This window comes from Malaclemys terrapin, chromosome 8, assembly GCF_027887155.1.
Source record: "Malaclemys terrapin pileata isolate rMalTer1 chromosome 8, rMalTer1.hap1, whole genome shotgun sequence".
In the NCBI taxonomy this organism is placed as follows: Eukaryota; Metazoa; Chordata; order Testudines; family Emydidae; genus Malaclemys; species Malaclemys terrapin.
In genome coordinates, this window is record NC_071512.1 from 107468647 (window position 1) to 107486954 (window position 18308).

Below are 18308 nucleotides of genomic sequence, written 5' to 3' on the forward strand. Positions count from 1 at the left end.
GAAAAATGACTGCTGTTATTTCGACCTTCATTTCTTTCAAATCCTTAATCACAGCTGGTGGATTTATTTTTTTTGTGATGTGTCCATGGCTGTAGCATCTGGATGCAGCACATAGATTAACTTTGCTGATGGTGTTTTAAACTACCCCCAATAGACAGCTCCCCTCCACAAACAGCTTCCCTCTCTCTCGTGCTTCAAACATCTATAAGTAACCCAGCAATCATCCCAGAAAGGGCTTGATAAAATGATGTCTTGCACTGTGGGCAGAAAATCAGTAAACTCTGGCTCTTCCATACCAGCAGAGGGAATGATTTTCTCACATGGGGACCATCCAGTGACAATGTTCTGCCTCCCAAAAAGGAATGTTTATGGCAGCGCACTCATGGCAAGAGCACAATCACCAAAGGGTGGTTTCTTGAGCCAGGGCGTAGTCAGCATTTGGTTAAGGGATATTGCCCTCCTTGAAGGAACCATTCATGATCCCTGTCAGTGAAGGAGGTACAAACCTTCCAGCATCCATGGGCACCTGGCTCCATCTTGCCGGTTAGCGCAGTAATCGCCCATCTGGGGGTGAAGCCAGAGGCACTCCGAAGAACCTGCATGAACACTGTAGAGTCTGGGTACAGTGTTTTGAGGCCAACCTCAGAAGCTTTGATTCACTAAATAAAGTGCAAGGGAGGCCAGGAGGTTTTTCTCTGAAACTCCTGGGCACCATCACCTTGCACTTCCACGAGATAGTGCAAATGGTGGTGATTACAGTGCGAATCCAAGATGCTGTAGGAACTGCTGCATTTCCTGATATTTAGGGATTCACAAAATTCCATTTCCCAACCAAAGGGAGTTTTTTGGAAGCCTCCTCGTGAAATTTAACACCAGCTCTTGGAGACGGGTAAATAGCTTCCATGGGGGCAGATGGGACTATCACAAGGTGCATCCTCCTAAAACTGGATTGACATTCTGAGGTTGTGGTTCGCTAGTCATGCAAAAAACTGAGGCAATCACCTGGATGATACTTCCAGACTGAGACCACTTCTTCCAAAAGAAATAAACCGAGGAATTTTGGGCCCCGTTGTACAGCAGCATCTTCCTACTGTTTTCAGATTTCGATCGATTTCTCCATTGAAGATTTACATAGATGGGTCCGGCAGACCAAAAGCAGTTTTATTGTGGAATCTTCAGAAGAAAGCGGGCGTAGTACGAAGTTATTCTGTAACCTGGCTCTTGTTAAATGATTTGGGTGGACATGAAGCCCTGTCGTAAGAGATTACAAAAGGATTAAAGACGTTAATAATGTAGGGGATCTAATCAGCAGTGCCTCCTTAATGTGTTTCCCACTGCACAGCTAATTCTTCCCTCAGTTAGACAATAAAATCAAGATTACGTATGTGCTGAATGCTGGACATGCCTGACCAAGTCTGGAGAGACGGGCAGCTGAAAGCTGCGAGAGGAGGTAATTCATAGAACAGTGCAAGCGCTGAGAGATGCTGAGTGCCCAGGTGACAGGCTGCAGCATGGAAAATGTTCTTGTTCCCTCTGGACAGCTCCCTGGAGCTCAGTGACAAATGACTGCAGTGAGCTACATAGAGGAAAACTACTAATCAAGCTGAAATAATAGGTCATCTGAAAACTCCTGCCTCTCTATCTACACTGCACAGTAGCTGTGGGCATCTTCAATCTGTCTGGCAGCTGGGGCTGACCTTTCTACTTATTGTTTTGGTCGGGGTGGAGGAGGTGCAGTACCACGGGGTTCTGAGATTTGTGTGTGTGAAAGTCTTTGATGTAAAAGTCCGCTGACTACAGGTCATTTATAGTGCAAGCACCACGGCAGTACCATCCTGACAACGATTGAAACTAGTTACCTGGGGAGACGCTGCTGATTACAGAGAGAGCTGGTATCACTAAGTGCCATCCTGATCCCTCTGCTGAACGGAAAGTACTGCTTGTAAATAACCAGCACGATGCTGAACTGAGCTCCCTAAACTTGTTTCATGTAGTGCCTCGGAAGTAGAGTGGAGCTGTGGTCGCTTCCATAGATCATCGCTCCCAGCAGCTCCCAGCTGGGCCACTTATTTAGGTGTTTTAATATGGATTGAGGAGCCTAACTTTCGCCCCCCATTTTTTGAAATCTTGGCTCAGTCTTGGTCCTTCAGTTTTCTACACTGTGGGATTTATTTGGATTGTAAACTCTTCGGGGTGTTTCTGTTCTGTGTGTGGGGTCCAGGTCCATGACTGGGCTCCTCTGAGCCGTGGCTTAGCTGAGGGCGCAAGACGTCAGGAGCTCAGACAAAGTAGCACAAGGTTCATGATCGGCGTGATAAGTAAACCCTAGTTTAGAATTGTCTTGTTGAATTTTGGAAGTCAGTCCCATAGTAACCATATGGTAGATTTATGAACCGAAGAGACATATTTTGCTGCATCCTTGACTAAGACCTTTAGCGAAGCAGCAGGCAGGCATAACCAACTCTTGGTAAGTACGAGTTTCCACATCAGCCATAGATACTGTGTTTGGCACTTTCCTTAGAAAGCAGGAAGCCATCATGGAGGTGATGGCAAGATGCTTATGATCCAAAATTACTTCTGGATTCCCAATTAAATCAACACCTGTGAGGCCTGGACCTTCTGAGTGCAAGCCCAGGAAGCGCTGCTGGCTGCACCAGTGCTTTAATCGAAGTGGCTGGAAGCAAAGCCATTATTCAGGGGGGTTTTTTTAAGGCCAGAAGGGACCATTACGATCATTGGCCTTCTGCATAACACAGGGTAGAGAATTTCATCCAGTTGTTGTTGCATCCAGCCCATCGTTTCTGCTTGAGCTGGAGCATATCGTTCAGAAAGAGACGTCCAATTGTGATCTAAAGAGTTCAAGTGATTCGGACTCCACCCCACCCCCCATTGGCCGGTCATTCCAGGGTTTAAGTTACATGTCTGTTAAAAATGGGCACCAGAAGAATCCAGTCTTGGCAAGTTACAGCTCCTGTCCTGAGGCGCGTACCCTCTGAAGTCAGCATGCTCCAGCGTGGATGCAGTTGCCACATTAAGGTCTAAACCTGGACAGTCCTCGGGGAGGGGCTGTATCTCCCTTCATGCCTTGTGTGCTCAGCCCTGTCATGTGGACACTCCCCAATAATGCTTTGCTTGAAACTCTGTAAGTTCTTCGCCTTCAATTGTAAAAATGTCACGTTTCTCCTAGTCTCAGTTGCATGGATTTATTTTAAACTGATGTGTCCTAAGATTCCCCAACAAAAAATGCTATTAATTCCTCAAGCAGAATGCCAAAAAGCCAAAAGGGACCAGGGAAGAAAAGTTCCTTTCTGAAAGGAGTCAGCCAATCTGACACAATTGGCCATCTCGGTTCAGGAGAGGCTCAGGACTGGAATTGCAGAAGGTGGCTCAGGTCAAATTTAAAGCGCTTGACTGTTTTATAGCCTGGCTTGTTTGAGTGCAGCTAACCGGAGTTTACTAGGTGTTGACAGAAATAGCATAACAAAGTTAAGATTTTAAACAGATTGTCATTTCTGGCAACTAAACGACAGTGAAAAAACCTCTGGGATGTTCAGATGAGAGAACGTTATAGGCATGTAGCGTAAGTGACTAAGTTGTTACGTGTGCAGGTTAAGCTTTGGCTCTAGGGAGTCATTGTGACTCACCACAGTGCCGTATGTGGTGAAATTATACTAATTTCTCAATGGCAAACCCAAAGCGTAAATGTATTTCAATTCTTGTGTGTCGGAGTGTGACATGTGCACAGGCAAAGAGAGATGCGGGATTTCAGTGAGATTCTTGCTCTCACCGTAGTGTGTAAGGCATAACTAGGTGCGTGGCTTATGATATGAGCATTTCCGTGCTAGTGGAAGTCCTCATCAGTGGCAGTGATATTGAGCTCATTGCTAAAGGGAGCATGTTTGGCAGGGTTCTGACTTTGGATGGTCTCTGCCTATTAGCTAGATTTATTTTTTATATTGTATGTATAATCAATAGATTTGACAAGTAACAAACATGACAATCTTGCAAGCCCTATGACCTCAGCCTTTCCTTGCCAATAGGCCTTGTCGATGAGAAGGTGTATCCTCTTTCTTCAGTGTATCATGAAATCCAAGGGCAAGGGCAAGCAGAGTTGGCAATTTCCTGGGGAAAAACTAGGTGAGGACAGTAAATACAGGCTTAGCCCCAGGAAAAATAATTGTATCAGTGACCAGCAAGCATAGAATGAATCTTTTCAAACTTTGGGTACATCCATTCAGAACTGAGGAATAGGCTCGGTCTGTCCGCTACATCAAAGTTGGTCTTCTGCGACAGAATGCTGCGTGGCCAAATGGACCTAGACTGGTCGTCTGCAAGGCTGCGTGCTTCTGCTTGCTTAATGCTGCAAGCCTACAGCACTGCATTATTGGTGTTTTCATACTATTGAATGTTTCTGACTTTTGTTTATATAATACTCAAAACAGAAATATGAGTCATGCCCTGGAACTTCCTTGAGAGAAAACCCAACCAAAACGTAGACAGACATTCTAATGTTCAGTATTACAATTACATATTTTCTTACTATGCCCACTGCAGTTTTATTGGTACAACCCTAAATTAATCTATGAATCTACTGCCTTATGTAGCCACAATTTGAATATTTAACTAAAACTATATGTAATGTGGTGTGCATTAATAAAACAGTATTTGAAATAGAAAATGCCTTAAACTGGGATTGACTGGTTTTTCCCAGGGAGGGAAAAACCACCTCTGTTAAATACCATGCTATCCCTGAGTGCAAGGAGTATGGTTTATAGATTAGATTGTAAAAACTTCTGAGCAAGGACCTTGTCATCTTATGTATTTGCAAAGCTATTACATGTTGGCACTATATAAACAAATATGAATATCATCTAAACCCAACATGGGTCGAACTCTCCGGGTCTCTCTCTTCCAGTGCTGAGGGGGAAGAGGGAAAAACCCATATGCTTTAGGTCAAATTCACCACTGGTGTAAACAGATGCCACTCCATTGAACTCCATTACGCCAGAAAGGAATTTGTCCCTTTGGTTCTAAGACTGTTGCAGTATGTGGTAAAGAGGGTTGATGATGATTTCCAGATATGGAGCATATTTGTGTCCTTTACAGTGTCTCTTTAAGGGAAGGTCTGTCAAATCAGCAGACAGAATTTCAGCTGTTATTTGACCACACACCAACAATGTCTGGACATCACTAAGAATGTTGGGTTCAGATATCTAATTATTGTAAAGAAACATTCTCACCTGTCAGCCATCTGACCATGCCCATCTGTGTAAAGCAGTGGTTTTCAACCTTTTTTTCATTTACAGACCCCCCTAAAAATTTTCAAATGGAGGTGTGGAGTCCTTTGGAAATGTTAGACATAGTCTGTGGACCCCAAGGGTCCGCAGACCACAGGTTGAAAACCACTGGTGTAAAGCAGTCACTTCCCGTTCTCGCTCTCGCTCTCTCTCCCTCACGTACGTGTACTTAGCACAAAGTAAATGCCACATTATTGCTGTGTCTGATTTTGTAACCCAGAAGAGCACTAGTAAGAATACTGGCTCATTAAAGGAAACTTAGTTATAGTTCTTCCTCCTCTTCTTTTAGTTCTATTTATATTTGCAGTAACAGCTATTAGGATGGGGGCCCCATTGTGCTAATGAACTATGCAAATGCATTCGAAGACACGGTGCCTGCCCCAGTTAGCAACCAACCTAAGTAGACAAGGTACATATTAAGGGGAGAGGAATACAATCAAGTATATACAAAATATGTGTATGCATGTATTAATGTGCAGGTTTTCATAACTATATGAATGAAGCTCCAACAATTCCCATCTGTGCCATCGTGAATAGGCTGAGTCCTTGGGAACTTTGCAATGCAAGTGGATTTGGAGAGATCCAGAGGATTTATGTGTCTCTTTAGGGAGGCTGTTTCACGTGTAAGGAGCTCAGAGTAAAACAGAACAGAAACGTGTGTGAGAGAAGCTGGCCCGTGTAGTAAATGTGAGCAAACAAACAGAGGGGTAGAGTTGTGAAGGGCCTTGAGGACAAGAAGCTGATGTGGTGCACCAGAGGGAGCCAGTGCGGGATTCAGAGATCGGGGTGAGGTCTTAGCACCTGTCTTTGATATAAACCTGAGGTGGGATGGAGAGGAGGAGCTTACAGTGATCAGGATAGGAGTTCTGGGTGCATAGGAGAAAGAAAACAGTGACTTTTAAAACCAGTACGGAGGAGTAAGCAGCAAGATTTGGACATGACCTGTTGCACAGGGCAAAAGATGAGCAAGAATTATCACCGTTGATTCTATATTGACCAAAACTGGGATCTTCCCTGGTCAGACATAGTGAGATAATAAGCTACATGTTGGATTTTGTTAAACAAGTTCCAGCTACCTGTCTTGAAGCAGAGAGCACACATGCTTGCTATAGTTGTTACTCAGTAAACGGACTTAAGAGGGACCACATGTGTCTAGTTAAACGCTGTTCTAGTTTACCACATGTCTCCAATTTAATGCTACTTTCTATGAGAACATGTACAAAGGGAGAAAACAACAAGCAAAGCAAGCTGGATTGACTACTAACTGCAGATTGATTGTGAAGTTTATTGGTTGTTTCCTTGATAGTGCTAAATCAGCACCTGATGTATGAAACTGGGAACTATTTGAAGAAAGTTCTAATTAAAACCAGGATAGAATGGAGAATTTTATAGGGGTTCAGCACATAAGGGGTCTTATTTTTCCCTTTGGATATTACCAGTACAAAGGAGAGATCCCACTGCCAAGGCACCATTTGTGTGGCATTGTAAAATACGTTTTACAACACGTCCCCTCATGAGAAGGAATGAGGACATGCAGTTGCTTCGAACCCAATAACTTGCAAAGGTGGAAATAAAATTATGCTCATGCCGGGACCCTCAAACATTTTATATCGTGCACCACTTTTAAGATGGCAGTTGTCTCCTCCAGCACCACTTCCACACGTTCCCTGTGGCAGCAGTAGAAGTCGTCAAATTAGGACAGTTACGGAGAAACATTTCAGCATGTGCTTAATAGGGATGGACTTTATGTACATGCTTAAAGTTAAATAGGTTTGTAAGTGCTCTGCTAAGTTGGGGCCTGAGTTTCTTAAATGTGAGCTGCATGGCTGCTGGGTTATGCAGCCTTTTCTGGGCTCTCTATTTCTTCTCCCTGAATGTAGGGCATTACATTTAGCAAATCTCCACTGCAAGGTCTAATCTCTCTGGGTAATGCTGAAATTGGGTTCTGTCCTCTCTTGGTCTCTGTTTGTTGCGCCTCCAATGTTGGATGTTGTCTGCACATTTGATCAATTATTGTTTTTGGTGAATTATTTGTTAACCAACAGTCACGTGCTTCGTGCCCTACAAGGCAATGAACAAAGTACAATCCTTGCCCCAAAGAGCATATTGTCTAAATGATGAAATGGAAAAGGTGGGTCATTCCGGGAACCTCTAGAAAGGAGTAAGTTTGAGCTACTCGGAGGGCTGATTTTTCAGCCACCTTCAACTCTATTGAAGTCCACTTTGTATATATTTAGGGCATTCCTCCTCATAAAATACCTACATCTTGTGGATGTTTGAGCTGTTGTTATCAATAATCTCCCAAAAGAGATTACTTTTGGCTAACATTGTTTTACATCAAGCTGCATTACATATATTACCACTTTTTTAACATGGATACAGATGTTTCCCTGATAGCACAAGGAACTCTTGCCAGTTTTCAGAACATTTGGTTCAAATAAAAATTACATCAGAGGTTAAGCTTAAAGCATTGTTCCACTCTGAAGAGTGACTATGTGAAATGACCACTTCCAGCTCTGCTGATCTGCTCCTTGTGTCCTGCCAGCTTCAGAGACACTAATAAGCTTCTGCTCCTGCTAGCCGTGTAGATCCAAGAGGGGAAACTTTCAAAGGCACACGTGGCAGTTAAGCACTGGACTGCCATTGACTTCCAATGGGAATTCTGCACGTGGGTATGGGAGAGCGAGGTGAACTTCCGTACATCAACACACTTGTTAACCAAGTTCCCGAGGGAACGATGGGGTTGCACAGGTGTAATGGAGGGTATCATTTGAAGACCATGACAAGTGAACAAATGTAGCCTAAGGCAGAACTGGGCTGCAGAACCTTTTTTAGTGCTAATGTGAGAGAAGGAAAGAACCTGGCTTGGCTGTCAGGTTCCAGCGCCGCTGTCAGGACAGGCATTTAGAAAAAAAACTTCTCAAATGGGCTCACTTTGAATGGAGGTTAATGTGACATCCTAAATGGGGCACCCCACAATACCACAAAGAACTGCACTTGAAAAATCCCAAGGAGAGTGCCATCCTGTTATGTACTCCAACTATCACGGCATCTGCTTGGGGTGGGTCAGCTAGCAAACCTGTGGATTAAATCAGAGTTGGAAATTAAAGAACAATAGTTCTGGTTCAAGCCTTTGAAATGAGGAACAAATGACTTCTGCATCAAATGAGTATGCATGTGATCGCGGGCGATACAGCACTCCTAAAATAAGACCTGTAAACGATTGAATCCTGAGAGACAAGTTGTTGTGTACTGTGGTTCCTACAATGAAAAAGGCTACGACAGATCTGCCATGTATTACAACTGGACTTTTAGCTAAATGAAGGGCCACAGAGGAACTTACTCCAAGATCAACAAGAGGTAACTAAACTGAAGTGTCAGAGGTGAGGAACCACTTCCCAGTCCACCTTGCCCAGAAACCTGTATTTCACCTTCTAAAACCAGTGATGGTAGCTCAGAGGCAGTTCTTCTGGGTCAGTTATGTGAAGGATCCCATGAATTGTAACTGGAAAATATGAATGCAGGCAAGTACACACAGTGCATAGTTCAATATTTAGGGTGTGGGGCAGGAGAAGTGTAAAGCAATCATACCATTGTAATGAGCACAGTATATAGACCTGGCTAGAAAAGAGACACAAAACAAGTTCCTCAGCAAATACACCCTAAGAGATCATACAAATTGCTTAAGAACTTGTTGGTAGGAGTTTTGTGTTACTCCCCTAGGGGGAGAGCTGGAGATCAAAGCCCATATTCTTTTAACAGACTGGTTTCTTTGAAAATTATCTCTTAAATTTAAGCACATTCAGTTGTCATCTACTGTAGCCTTTGGGATTTACTTGAGTGTATAAACAGAGGAGTTGCATTATCCCAACTCATTATTAACATCTGAAAAGGTATTTTTATGAAAGTGAAATTTCAGGATTCTCTAGGTTCCTGACAATGGGCTTGGGAGCGCTCCATTTTTTCCATGATCTTAGTGTCCGACTCCTTTGATTGTGTGTCATAGCCCCCATGCCACTGGCTAAGAAAGGCTAAGTGGGACTCCTGTGGAAGGTATTGGCAGCTGCTAAAGCACCAAGCGTTTCTCTTTGTTTCCTTGCTTTTCATCTGCCACCATGAAGGGCTCTTGTGGTGGCTGCCATCTTTCTGGCCAAGCAGGACTGGCTGTACCTCCTTTGGGATGCATCAGTGCTGCCCTCTATTCAGCCATCCGTGTAGCTCTCGAACAGCGCTCCGGGCTCCATCCCTCTTAGAGCTTGTACATCTCCATTCCACAGCCCGCTCGACCTCTCCTCCACTTCTCAAGCCTTTGTGAGAAATCCTCCATCCGATGTGTAACACACCTAGCTTGCCTTGTTGCCTATCACCTTTTGTTGCACGACTGGATTAAGCTAGCGGCCCTGGATATTTTCCATCTCCATTTCAGCCGATTTGCTGTAAGGCAAACCTGTGACATCCATACCTTCCTAAGTTTGTACGTCTAGGGCCAGCGCTCCACTTGAGGTCTTGACCTCCGTTATTTAAGCCCCTTTCTTCCAGGAACGTTCATCACTTTAATCATGGAGTCCTAAATAATCAGTGGGTAGCCTGTAATTATGGGTTGTGTGTTGGATTCCTGCAGACTGATCCTTGTGTGCTGAGCATTGCATATTTTGCAAAGGTTAAGAAGAAGACAGTACCACAATTCCTGGGAGAGCTGACTACCTTAGGTGGTAGATGCTTTGCTTTACTAAAGTAGCATGTTGCAACTGCAATTGACAGATTTGATTTAAGAGTTTGATTTATAGACTGATAGCCAGCCTGAAAGTCATCAGTTCCAGGGCTTCGTAAATCAGCCTGTCTCTGGGACTAATATTTCCTTATTTATAATTTTGACAGGAGATGGAATTCTTTCCCAATTCTTTACATTGCTTTCAAATGCAATCGACCACCCTGTCCTCTGGGTTTAAAGCTATGAGATTTTGCCACAAATTGGGGGGCGGGGAAGGGAGACAAGTATGCCTAGTCCAATAAAAGCTCCATGTTGTGTGTTTGGACACTGGCTCAGCCCACACAAGAGATGGACTGCGTTTTTGGCTTTCTTCTCCCTTCCTCCCCCCTCCCCTACAATCTCTGACCTTTTAGAAAAATAAATAGAAGATAAAGAAGGGCCTGGAATGTTGCCGAATGTGTGTACATTTTGCTCTCTGTTGTTTTCTGCTGGGATTAGTTGTTTACAATGTGGGGAGGAGAGGAGAGGAGGTGGGGGGTAGTGTGAATGAGTGGCATTTCAGAGTGATCTTGTTAGGTGGTCTGCAGCTTAAAGCCCTAAATCCTTGTAACCCTCCCACCCCCCGCCTCCTTGGCCATTACTACTCTTCCTCTTGTTCCTCCCCTTTTTTAAAAACAAAGTCAGTCTCTCTGTCTTGAGACACACACACTCGCTCTCTCACTTGCGCATTGTACCTGTGGAGCAAACGAATGCGCTTTAGCTAGCCGCCGTCTACATCTGTTCCCACTGCAGGACTGGACTTGTAAAACACTCACTCTAGAATGCAGACACACACTGCATAGGTCTAGTTATTTTCAGCAAAACCCCCAGCTGCCAGGCTTTCAGCTGTGCGATCTCACTTAAAACAAATTCTAATTGAAATTTCAGCTGTAAATCAAACGACTCAAATTAGTTGTTCTTGTGGGTTTGAATTTCGTCCTCGAGTTTTAAGGTCAGAAGAGATCCATTTTCACAGTGCTGAAAAGTTGAAAAATATACTACGTTTGAGTAAGAAAAATGTGGTTCCCATTAGGATGCAGTAAATCAATGTTCATCAAACTGACTGCTATCAGAGCTCCTACCAGGATAAAATAGTATTGAGCATTTGAAACAGCCACGAAGGGCGGTGGCCAAAGAGTTAGAGAACACAATAGACTTGTCCTGAGATGTGACATTTACCCTGCAAGAGAATAAAAGGTCCTTCCTCGCTCTTTACATTAAAAAATAAATACAAATAAAATAAACACACAGAATACTTCTCTTGGCAGCCTGCAGAGCATACTTTTTAAAACGGCATTTACAAGTGGTTTCAAAATGGCTGCATTCCATCTGTCAGCGATTGCAAGGAACACCCACCAAATGTGTTTATATCTGTTGAAGTTGTGCTCCACCCAAACAATAAAAACTGAGTCCGCTGCTACTCTGTGTGAGTGGGGGGACAATATGCGAATTATTTTAAAATTCTGTGCGCTTGAGTGCTTGGATCAGCTTTGGAGGTGGTGATTTATCTTTTTTCCCACTGGCGGTGAAGAAGGGCAGATTTCCCCTGGTTTGCTAGCACCTGACCTGCATCAGCAAGTTTCCTCTGGTTCCCTGGCATCAGCACAGCCGACCCCAATCACCCACCCAACTTGCTTATCATTGATACCAGTGCAAAGATGATGACAGCGTGAGCTGTTTCTTGGTTGTAACCCCCGCTTCTCCTTATCAAGCCACCTCCAAGATCCAGCATTCTCCTATCTGAACCTTACCAGTCACTCCTGAAATCCCTTCTCTGCAGATATGTGCACTAGCGGGTAGTGGATAAGGGCTTATAAACCGCTGGTGGAAGCCTGAGACGCACTGAACACTTGCAGTTCCTTTTGTAGTCAGTAAGTTAGGGGTGCTGGGAACGCCCAAGATCAGGCCCCACGTGAGGCTGGGAAGATAGACTGTAGAACTGGCCCATGCAGTGCTCACACACTGATAAGGCTCTTTGAGCGTGGGGCACGCTTTGGGTAGGATTTTCTAGTTAGGGGGCAGCTCTGTCCTTGCTAGGAAAACTCTCAGCAGCACCGGGCAGTCTGTGCTGAACGGATTCATTCCTTAACCTGACCTCTACTGATAAACATTATTTCTGCGCTAATGCTCTCTTCCGGAACATGATGGCCTCCAAACTGCTGTGTAGTGCTGGAGCTGCAGGAAAGGCAGCAGCTATGACAGTGCTACAGTAACCGAAAGCAAAGACAGGCTGGTGCCTTTTCCCTACTTGATTATCTTATTAACATGTTTTTCATAGAAGCTTGGCCAGGCAACCTGAGCTGGACAGCTCCAGAGTGAATCCCGATCGCCTTTCCTCGTGGGGGAGGAGGGCCTGGGCTCACGCATGGTTGTAGTCAGAGCTCGTGTTTATGGTGTCCCCTTCTTACACCCCAGACCTCCCCTTGTGTACTCCTGGGTCTGAACTGATAACTTCTACTGACCTGAAGTGAGGGGTTGCTCCTGTTAGCCCTGCAGACTTGCTGCAGCTCTCAGAGAGGGAGCTGGATTCCGCCCTGGCTCGTACATCAGCAGGAGAATTGCTGTCTAAGTTTGGGTGGCAGAATCTGTGTCTGATGATGGTGTGTGAGCAGGGAGGAGCTCAGGGTGAGTTTGTAGGGCTGGCAGGTGGTGGTGGGGAAGCCTGTCTTAACTTGGGTCACCGCAACCACATCCACATGGCTCCAGTTCTACAGCTCTGTCCTGTTATTCAAAGCCCTCGTGGGATTGGCTCTATCTAGCTACACGATAGATTGCCTGTCCATCGACCACCAGGACCTCCAATGGCTGCAGCATTCTGCCAGAACAATGGAACTGTTCACCAAGGGGCGGGGGGAGGATGCTCATGAGCAAAGATCAAAATGGCTGGGGGCTTCACCACATGTAAAACTGTGGAACTCCATGCCGCTGGAAATCACTGAAAGCAAGAACTTAACAAGCTTCAAAAAGGGACATTTATATGGATCAGAAGAATATCCAAAGTTGTCATAATTAATACTAAAAATAGTTTTGTGGCAGGGATATTGAACCTCATGCTTTAGGAGGAGACCTAATTTGGGAGGCAGATTACCCCACATCTGCCCGCTGTGGGGTTCTTACACTTTCCTTGAAGTATCTGGTGCTGGCTTCTGTTGGAGACAGAATACTGGCCTAGATGGGCCGTGGCAAGTCCTATGCCCCCCTATTACAAATCAGCTAAATGCAAAATTATCTCTGTGTAACTGTCTTCCAGTAATTTCTGCAAGCACCCATTCGTTGTGTACCCATTCGGACAGCTGGCAGGAAGGTTCTATCAGCGCAACTAGCGCAGTGGGCAGGGAACGTGTGGAATTTGGGGAAAGTCCAGGCGAGATGGGGCTGATCAGAGCTCCGCCTGCCTACAGAATCGTGTGTTAGGCTCATCAGAGAGCGTGGAGCACTTAGTTACTGCACTTGCTTGAATCTCTAGCTAAATTCTGTATCCGACTTCTTTTTGTGTTCCCCTTACAGAAGCAGCCTCCAGAGCTGCCTCGTCTGTCATAACGCCGTGATCGAGAAAGGAGCTGACCTCCGAGACTGTTTGATTGGAAGCAGCCAGCGTCTGGAACCCAAATGTAAGCAGGGGGCTGTATTTATCATAGGCTTAGAATTAATGAAAGGAACTGGGTATTTCCTAAACTTTCTACCCTAGAGTTTATCCTTCTTTCCACCTGGATGCAGCAGTAAGCTAATGGGCAGGTTCTGCTCCCGCAACATGGGGCCTTGTCACATTAGGATGGATTTTTTTGTCCAAGCAACATCCTCTTGAATGAAGGGGAGTTAAGGGACTGGTGCTCCCACTGAAGTCACTGGCGAAATTCCCATGGACATCTCTGAGATCAGCACTGGACCCTGAGACAGTCTGTTCCCAGAGACCACAATCAGCCTGCAGGTTGCCAATGGCACAGAGTCATTATTTCGACTAATAATCTTTGTCACATCCAGGGGAACGAACACAGCCCACCGAGTTGGCCCATGCAGTCCCCTGCCTCCCTCGCTTTTGAAAGTGCTGCTGCCCATAGGGACCAGCGCACGTCCCTCTCTTGATCCAAGGGGACATCATTAGAGTCAGGATTGAGTGCTGCATACATTACCATCTGCTCAATATTAGCTATCAAGGCCGCTTCGACCAGCTCTGTTTTATGCAAATGAAAAGCACCTTCTGGGCTCTGGGGAAGGGAACAATCTTTGCTTGGTGGGTAAAGTCGGGACATCATGTTAGCACTAGCATCTTGGCAACTGCCGGAGTAGAACTGTCCTGCCTTCATAGATGACAAAGGGCAGATTGTCTACATAATCCTATCACAAACAGGGGCTTTAATGAATATTTATGGGGTGGGGAGCTGGCAGATCTCTACTTCAGGGTGTGGAATGATGACAAAAGTGAGAGTCTGGACAGACTCCATGTGAAGTCATTCATTCTGACCTGGATTTGGTCGCTTGCTTTTATGTTCAGAGTATACTTTTTAATTTTAACTGGCTCTAGTGCCTGGGCTGTGTGTTGTTAGCTCTGCTGTAGACTTGTCTACGCTACAGTTTTCTCTTTAACTGGAAATTTAAGAGTGAAACTGTTGCTCATGAGAGGGAAGTACTAATACGATGGATGTGATCCACAGATCGAGCAGGCAGGCTCTGTGCAGGTGTTCTCACAGCCATGCCAGCGCACATGCAGCTTTGCCAATACACTTCAGTTTGAATCTACGGGACTTCCTGCTACTGCAGTACTGGCCTGCCAGCCCCATGTGCTCACAGATTTGCCAGTGTACCTCAGTCCTGCTGCTGCTCCATCAAGCACAGATTGTCAACAAGGCTGAACTGTGTCGTATTTTGTTAGTCTCTGCCATGAACCCGTTTTCACTTATTAGTGGCATGAGGCTGTTTTCACCTGGTTTCCCAAAGCCTCCCGAGAGTTTGGGGTCTGGAAACGTCAGCTATGTTCGGTTTCTTTGGTGAATCCTAGCAAACAGTTTGCTGTCCGCATGGATCACTTCATGCCGACACCTAGATGCTGCCTCTTCTCATGACCCCCGAGCGCTCTTGATGAAGCAGTCGGGGGCGCGGAGCCATTGGCTTCACTGGCTCTCTAACCCCTTTTGCAAAATGAAACCTAGTTACGTGCGAGCAGACCGGCTACCCCAACTAATGGGCAGATGTAACTCACACCAGTTCACCTCCCTTTCCTTATGTAAAAAGAAGGGGCGGGGTATGTGTAAGGTGGTTCGGACGGCACAACTGAGAGTCTTGGGACTGAGTTAAACAAGTTGGGCTGAAAAGCCGGAAAATGTTCCCAGCAGTCGGGCCTGCGAGGCTGTGGAATAGTCGGACCAGGGCAGTGGTGAGAGCCCCCGTGACTTCCTGCGGGGCGGGGCACAACCCTGCAGACGAAGCAATCCCGCGTTAGCCGTTGGTGACAGGTTGGAGGCAGCCTGCTAAAGCTTCTCCAGCTCTAGGGTCCTGAAAATCAAAGGAATATTAGACGCCCGAGAGGCTCGAGAGCTGATTGTCTGCAGCACCCTTCCAGTCCTGGCTTGACCCCGGTCCCCACTGCAGCTAAATGCCACTGCTACAACGTGGGCGTGGAGCTGCTGTGTCGCTTTAAAATAAGTATCTGAATTTGTGCAGCATGGTTCCTGAAAGCCCTTTCTCTTGCTTGTTGCTTTTATTACCCTGCTTAGGAACCCTCCACTTTCTTTCCTCTTTGATGCCTTAATTCAGGGAATGCGTTAGCAGAGAACTAACAGCCAAGCTCCCTGGCCTGGGTAGCAGTTTGAAAGACAAAGTGCCGAAGACAAGGGAGGTAAAGGGATGGATGGCAGTTCTAGAAGAACTTAATTCTGCAAAGCTTTCCATGGTTCACTGTTTCCAGGACTCTGTTATCAGGATTACACTCAGCCTGTTTGAAAAGATGAGCTCAAAAGAACCACAGACACAGGGATATTTTATAAACACTGAAGTCTTGTAGGGTGAGAGAGAGGGAGGGCTGCTTCTGGGGTTTAGTCAGGAAGCCAGCCTGGGGCTAAGTTGGCCAAATGACCCCTGGCGTAAGTGGGTGCAACTCCCAAGGGAGTAACTAGGCCAAATTCAGCAGCGAGCACGTTACGCATCTGGTCTAAGTTAGTCAGACCAGGCTTCAGTAGTAAATTGGCATAGCCTCCCTTCAGAGCAGTGCGGAACTAGCGAAACACATGCTCAACATCCCCCCTGTTCCCTTGGTTTTGATGCCCTTGTTGTCTCAGCCTTCATCCCTGTTGTCGTTGGGGCAGGGCCCTGGCCTGTCCATTTGGTTGTTAAGGGGCTAGCACACTTTAGAGGCTGTATAAATAATCACCACCACCCCCAAAACTATGTGCAAAGGACGTTACAGCTGCACAGCAAACCCCGGGAAGTTAGGAAATGCCAGAATGAAGGTTGCCCGTTCACCCTTCATTCCGCCCCCTCGTGCGATGCTCTAGGAGCCAGTCGTCGCGGGATCACAAGCTGTCTGGTGTCCAGCGCGCCGGACGGACAGTGCACATGGAGTGAACCGCTGCCCGATATTTGGTTTTCTCCTCACTGAACAGTGTGTGGCTCTGGGCCTTGCGCACTATTCCAACCCTGCTCTGAAGACAGAATTCTTGATTTCCTCCTGGCTGCTTTGTGGTGCTCATCACCAGAGCGTCAGAGAGCTTCACCAACAGGCATGGCGTTATTTTCCCTCAGCCCCGTGAGGGGAGGGGATGTTGTTACCCCTAGTTTACAGATGAGGCACACAAGCACAGCTCCTTATGGTATTTAGGTGCCTGATGCCCATTGGTAGTACTGGCATTAGATACCTTTGAGGAGCTGGGCCAGAGAAATTAAGTTCAAAAGGATCCACCAATTCTGGGTGTCCGGTTGGAGGACTTCATTTCTGCAGAGCACTTGGCATTCTCTAGCCTGTTATCTGTTCCGAGCGCAGCTCCCGTCGACTCCCCTTGGAGCTGAGTGCTCAGCCGCAGGCTCTCAAGTTGGGCACCCAGAAAATGAAAACCACGCAATGGAAACGCTGGAGTTAAGTGACTTGCCTAGCATCACACAGGAACTCTGTAGCAGAGGCAGGGATAGACTCAAACTCTGCATGGCAGTCATCACCTTAACCATACAACACGTCTTTCTCTGCCTGCACTTCCCTGCTTCCTTTACTACACAACTGCACAAAGCGGGTGCATTCTGGGCACTGAATGAAGCAGGGGTCCTCTGGAAAAAATAGTATGAGATCATGTAATTAAAGACTGTGTCTTAATGCATATACACAGGGGTGGGGGCTTCAGTATTTGGTAACTTTTGAGTACTTGACTTTGCAACTACATTCTTTTAATGTGGTTTTTGTAGGTAATTTCCTAGGTTTAAAAAAAAAAAAAAGCCTGAAAAAAACAGAAATTCCCTCCGGTGGAATCATACTGGCCTCTACATGGGTCATCAGTAGAGTTGGAACCTTTAGCTCCACAGCAAAACTTCTGCCACTTCAGCTAATGGAGTAACTGACAGCTGTAGTAGGTTATCTTCTGTGTGGACCAGCACTAGAAGGGGATGAGATGCACTTTGCCAGCCAGTGTCACAGATATTTGCTGACAGTAGAGGACTGTTGAGACTGGGAATCCATTCCAGGTTATAGAAGGGAGGGTGTAGTCATCGCCCCTGTTTCTCCAAGCCTGGCCCCTTCTGCATCATCTCCTCCAACCTGTCCCTGTCCTGTCTGTCCCTCCCCTCCTCCCTGCTCCTCATCTCACTCCAAGTCTACCCCCACCACACTCCTTGTCCCAGTCTCTCTGCCTAACCATACCCAGTCATCCACCCCAGCTCCTCATCTGATCTTAGACACCCCAGTCCCAGTTGCACCCTTCCCTCCTGTTCCCATTCTCAGTCTCCTTGACCAGTCAGTCCCAGCATCTGCCCTCTCCTCTCCTGAGTCGTCTTGTTCCAGTCAGCTCCCTCTGCCATCCCCACTCCCAAGTCAGGCTCTTGTCCCTTCTGCATTTGAGTCAGGCAACTTCTTTCTCCATGCTGGAGGATTGAGCGCAAGGAGAGACACTGTCCCTACTCGGTCCTTGTGCCAGTGTCACAACGGCCAGAAGCAGCAATTGCAGGGGAAGTCCAGCTCAGCTCCTGCTACCCCAGATTGGAGCACGCTCAGCGCAGACAGACTCTTCGGAGAATTTAGCTGCCAAACTAACAAGTCTCTACTGAGCATGTGCAAACTGAGATTT

General features: G+C 46.2%; 1 protein-coding gene across 3 annotated transcripts in view; it reads left to right on the forward strand.

Annotated features, from left to right (window-relative positions):
- Positions 1 to 18308, forward strand: part of EIF2B3 (eukaryotic translation initiation factor 2B subunit gamma) — a 145794-nt gene that overhangs the window by 120335 nt on the left and 7151 nt on the right. For all 3 annotated transcript variants that reach the window (XM_054037777.1, XM_054037778.1, XM_054037776.1), the window contains exon 11: positions 13555 to 13658. In XM_054037777.1, the coding sequence (XP_053893752.1) occupies positions 13555 to 13658 (104 nt within the window). The remainder of the gene's footprint in view (positions 1 to 13554; positions 13659 to 18308) is intronic.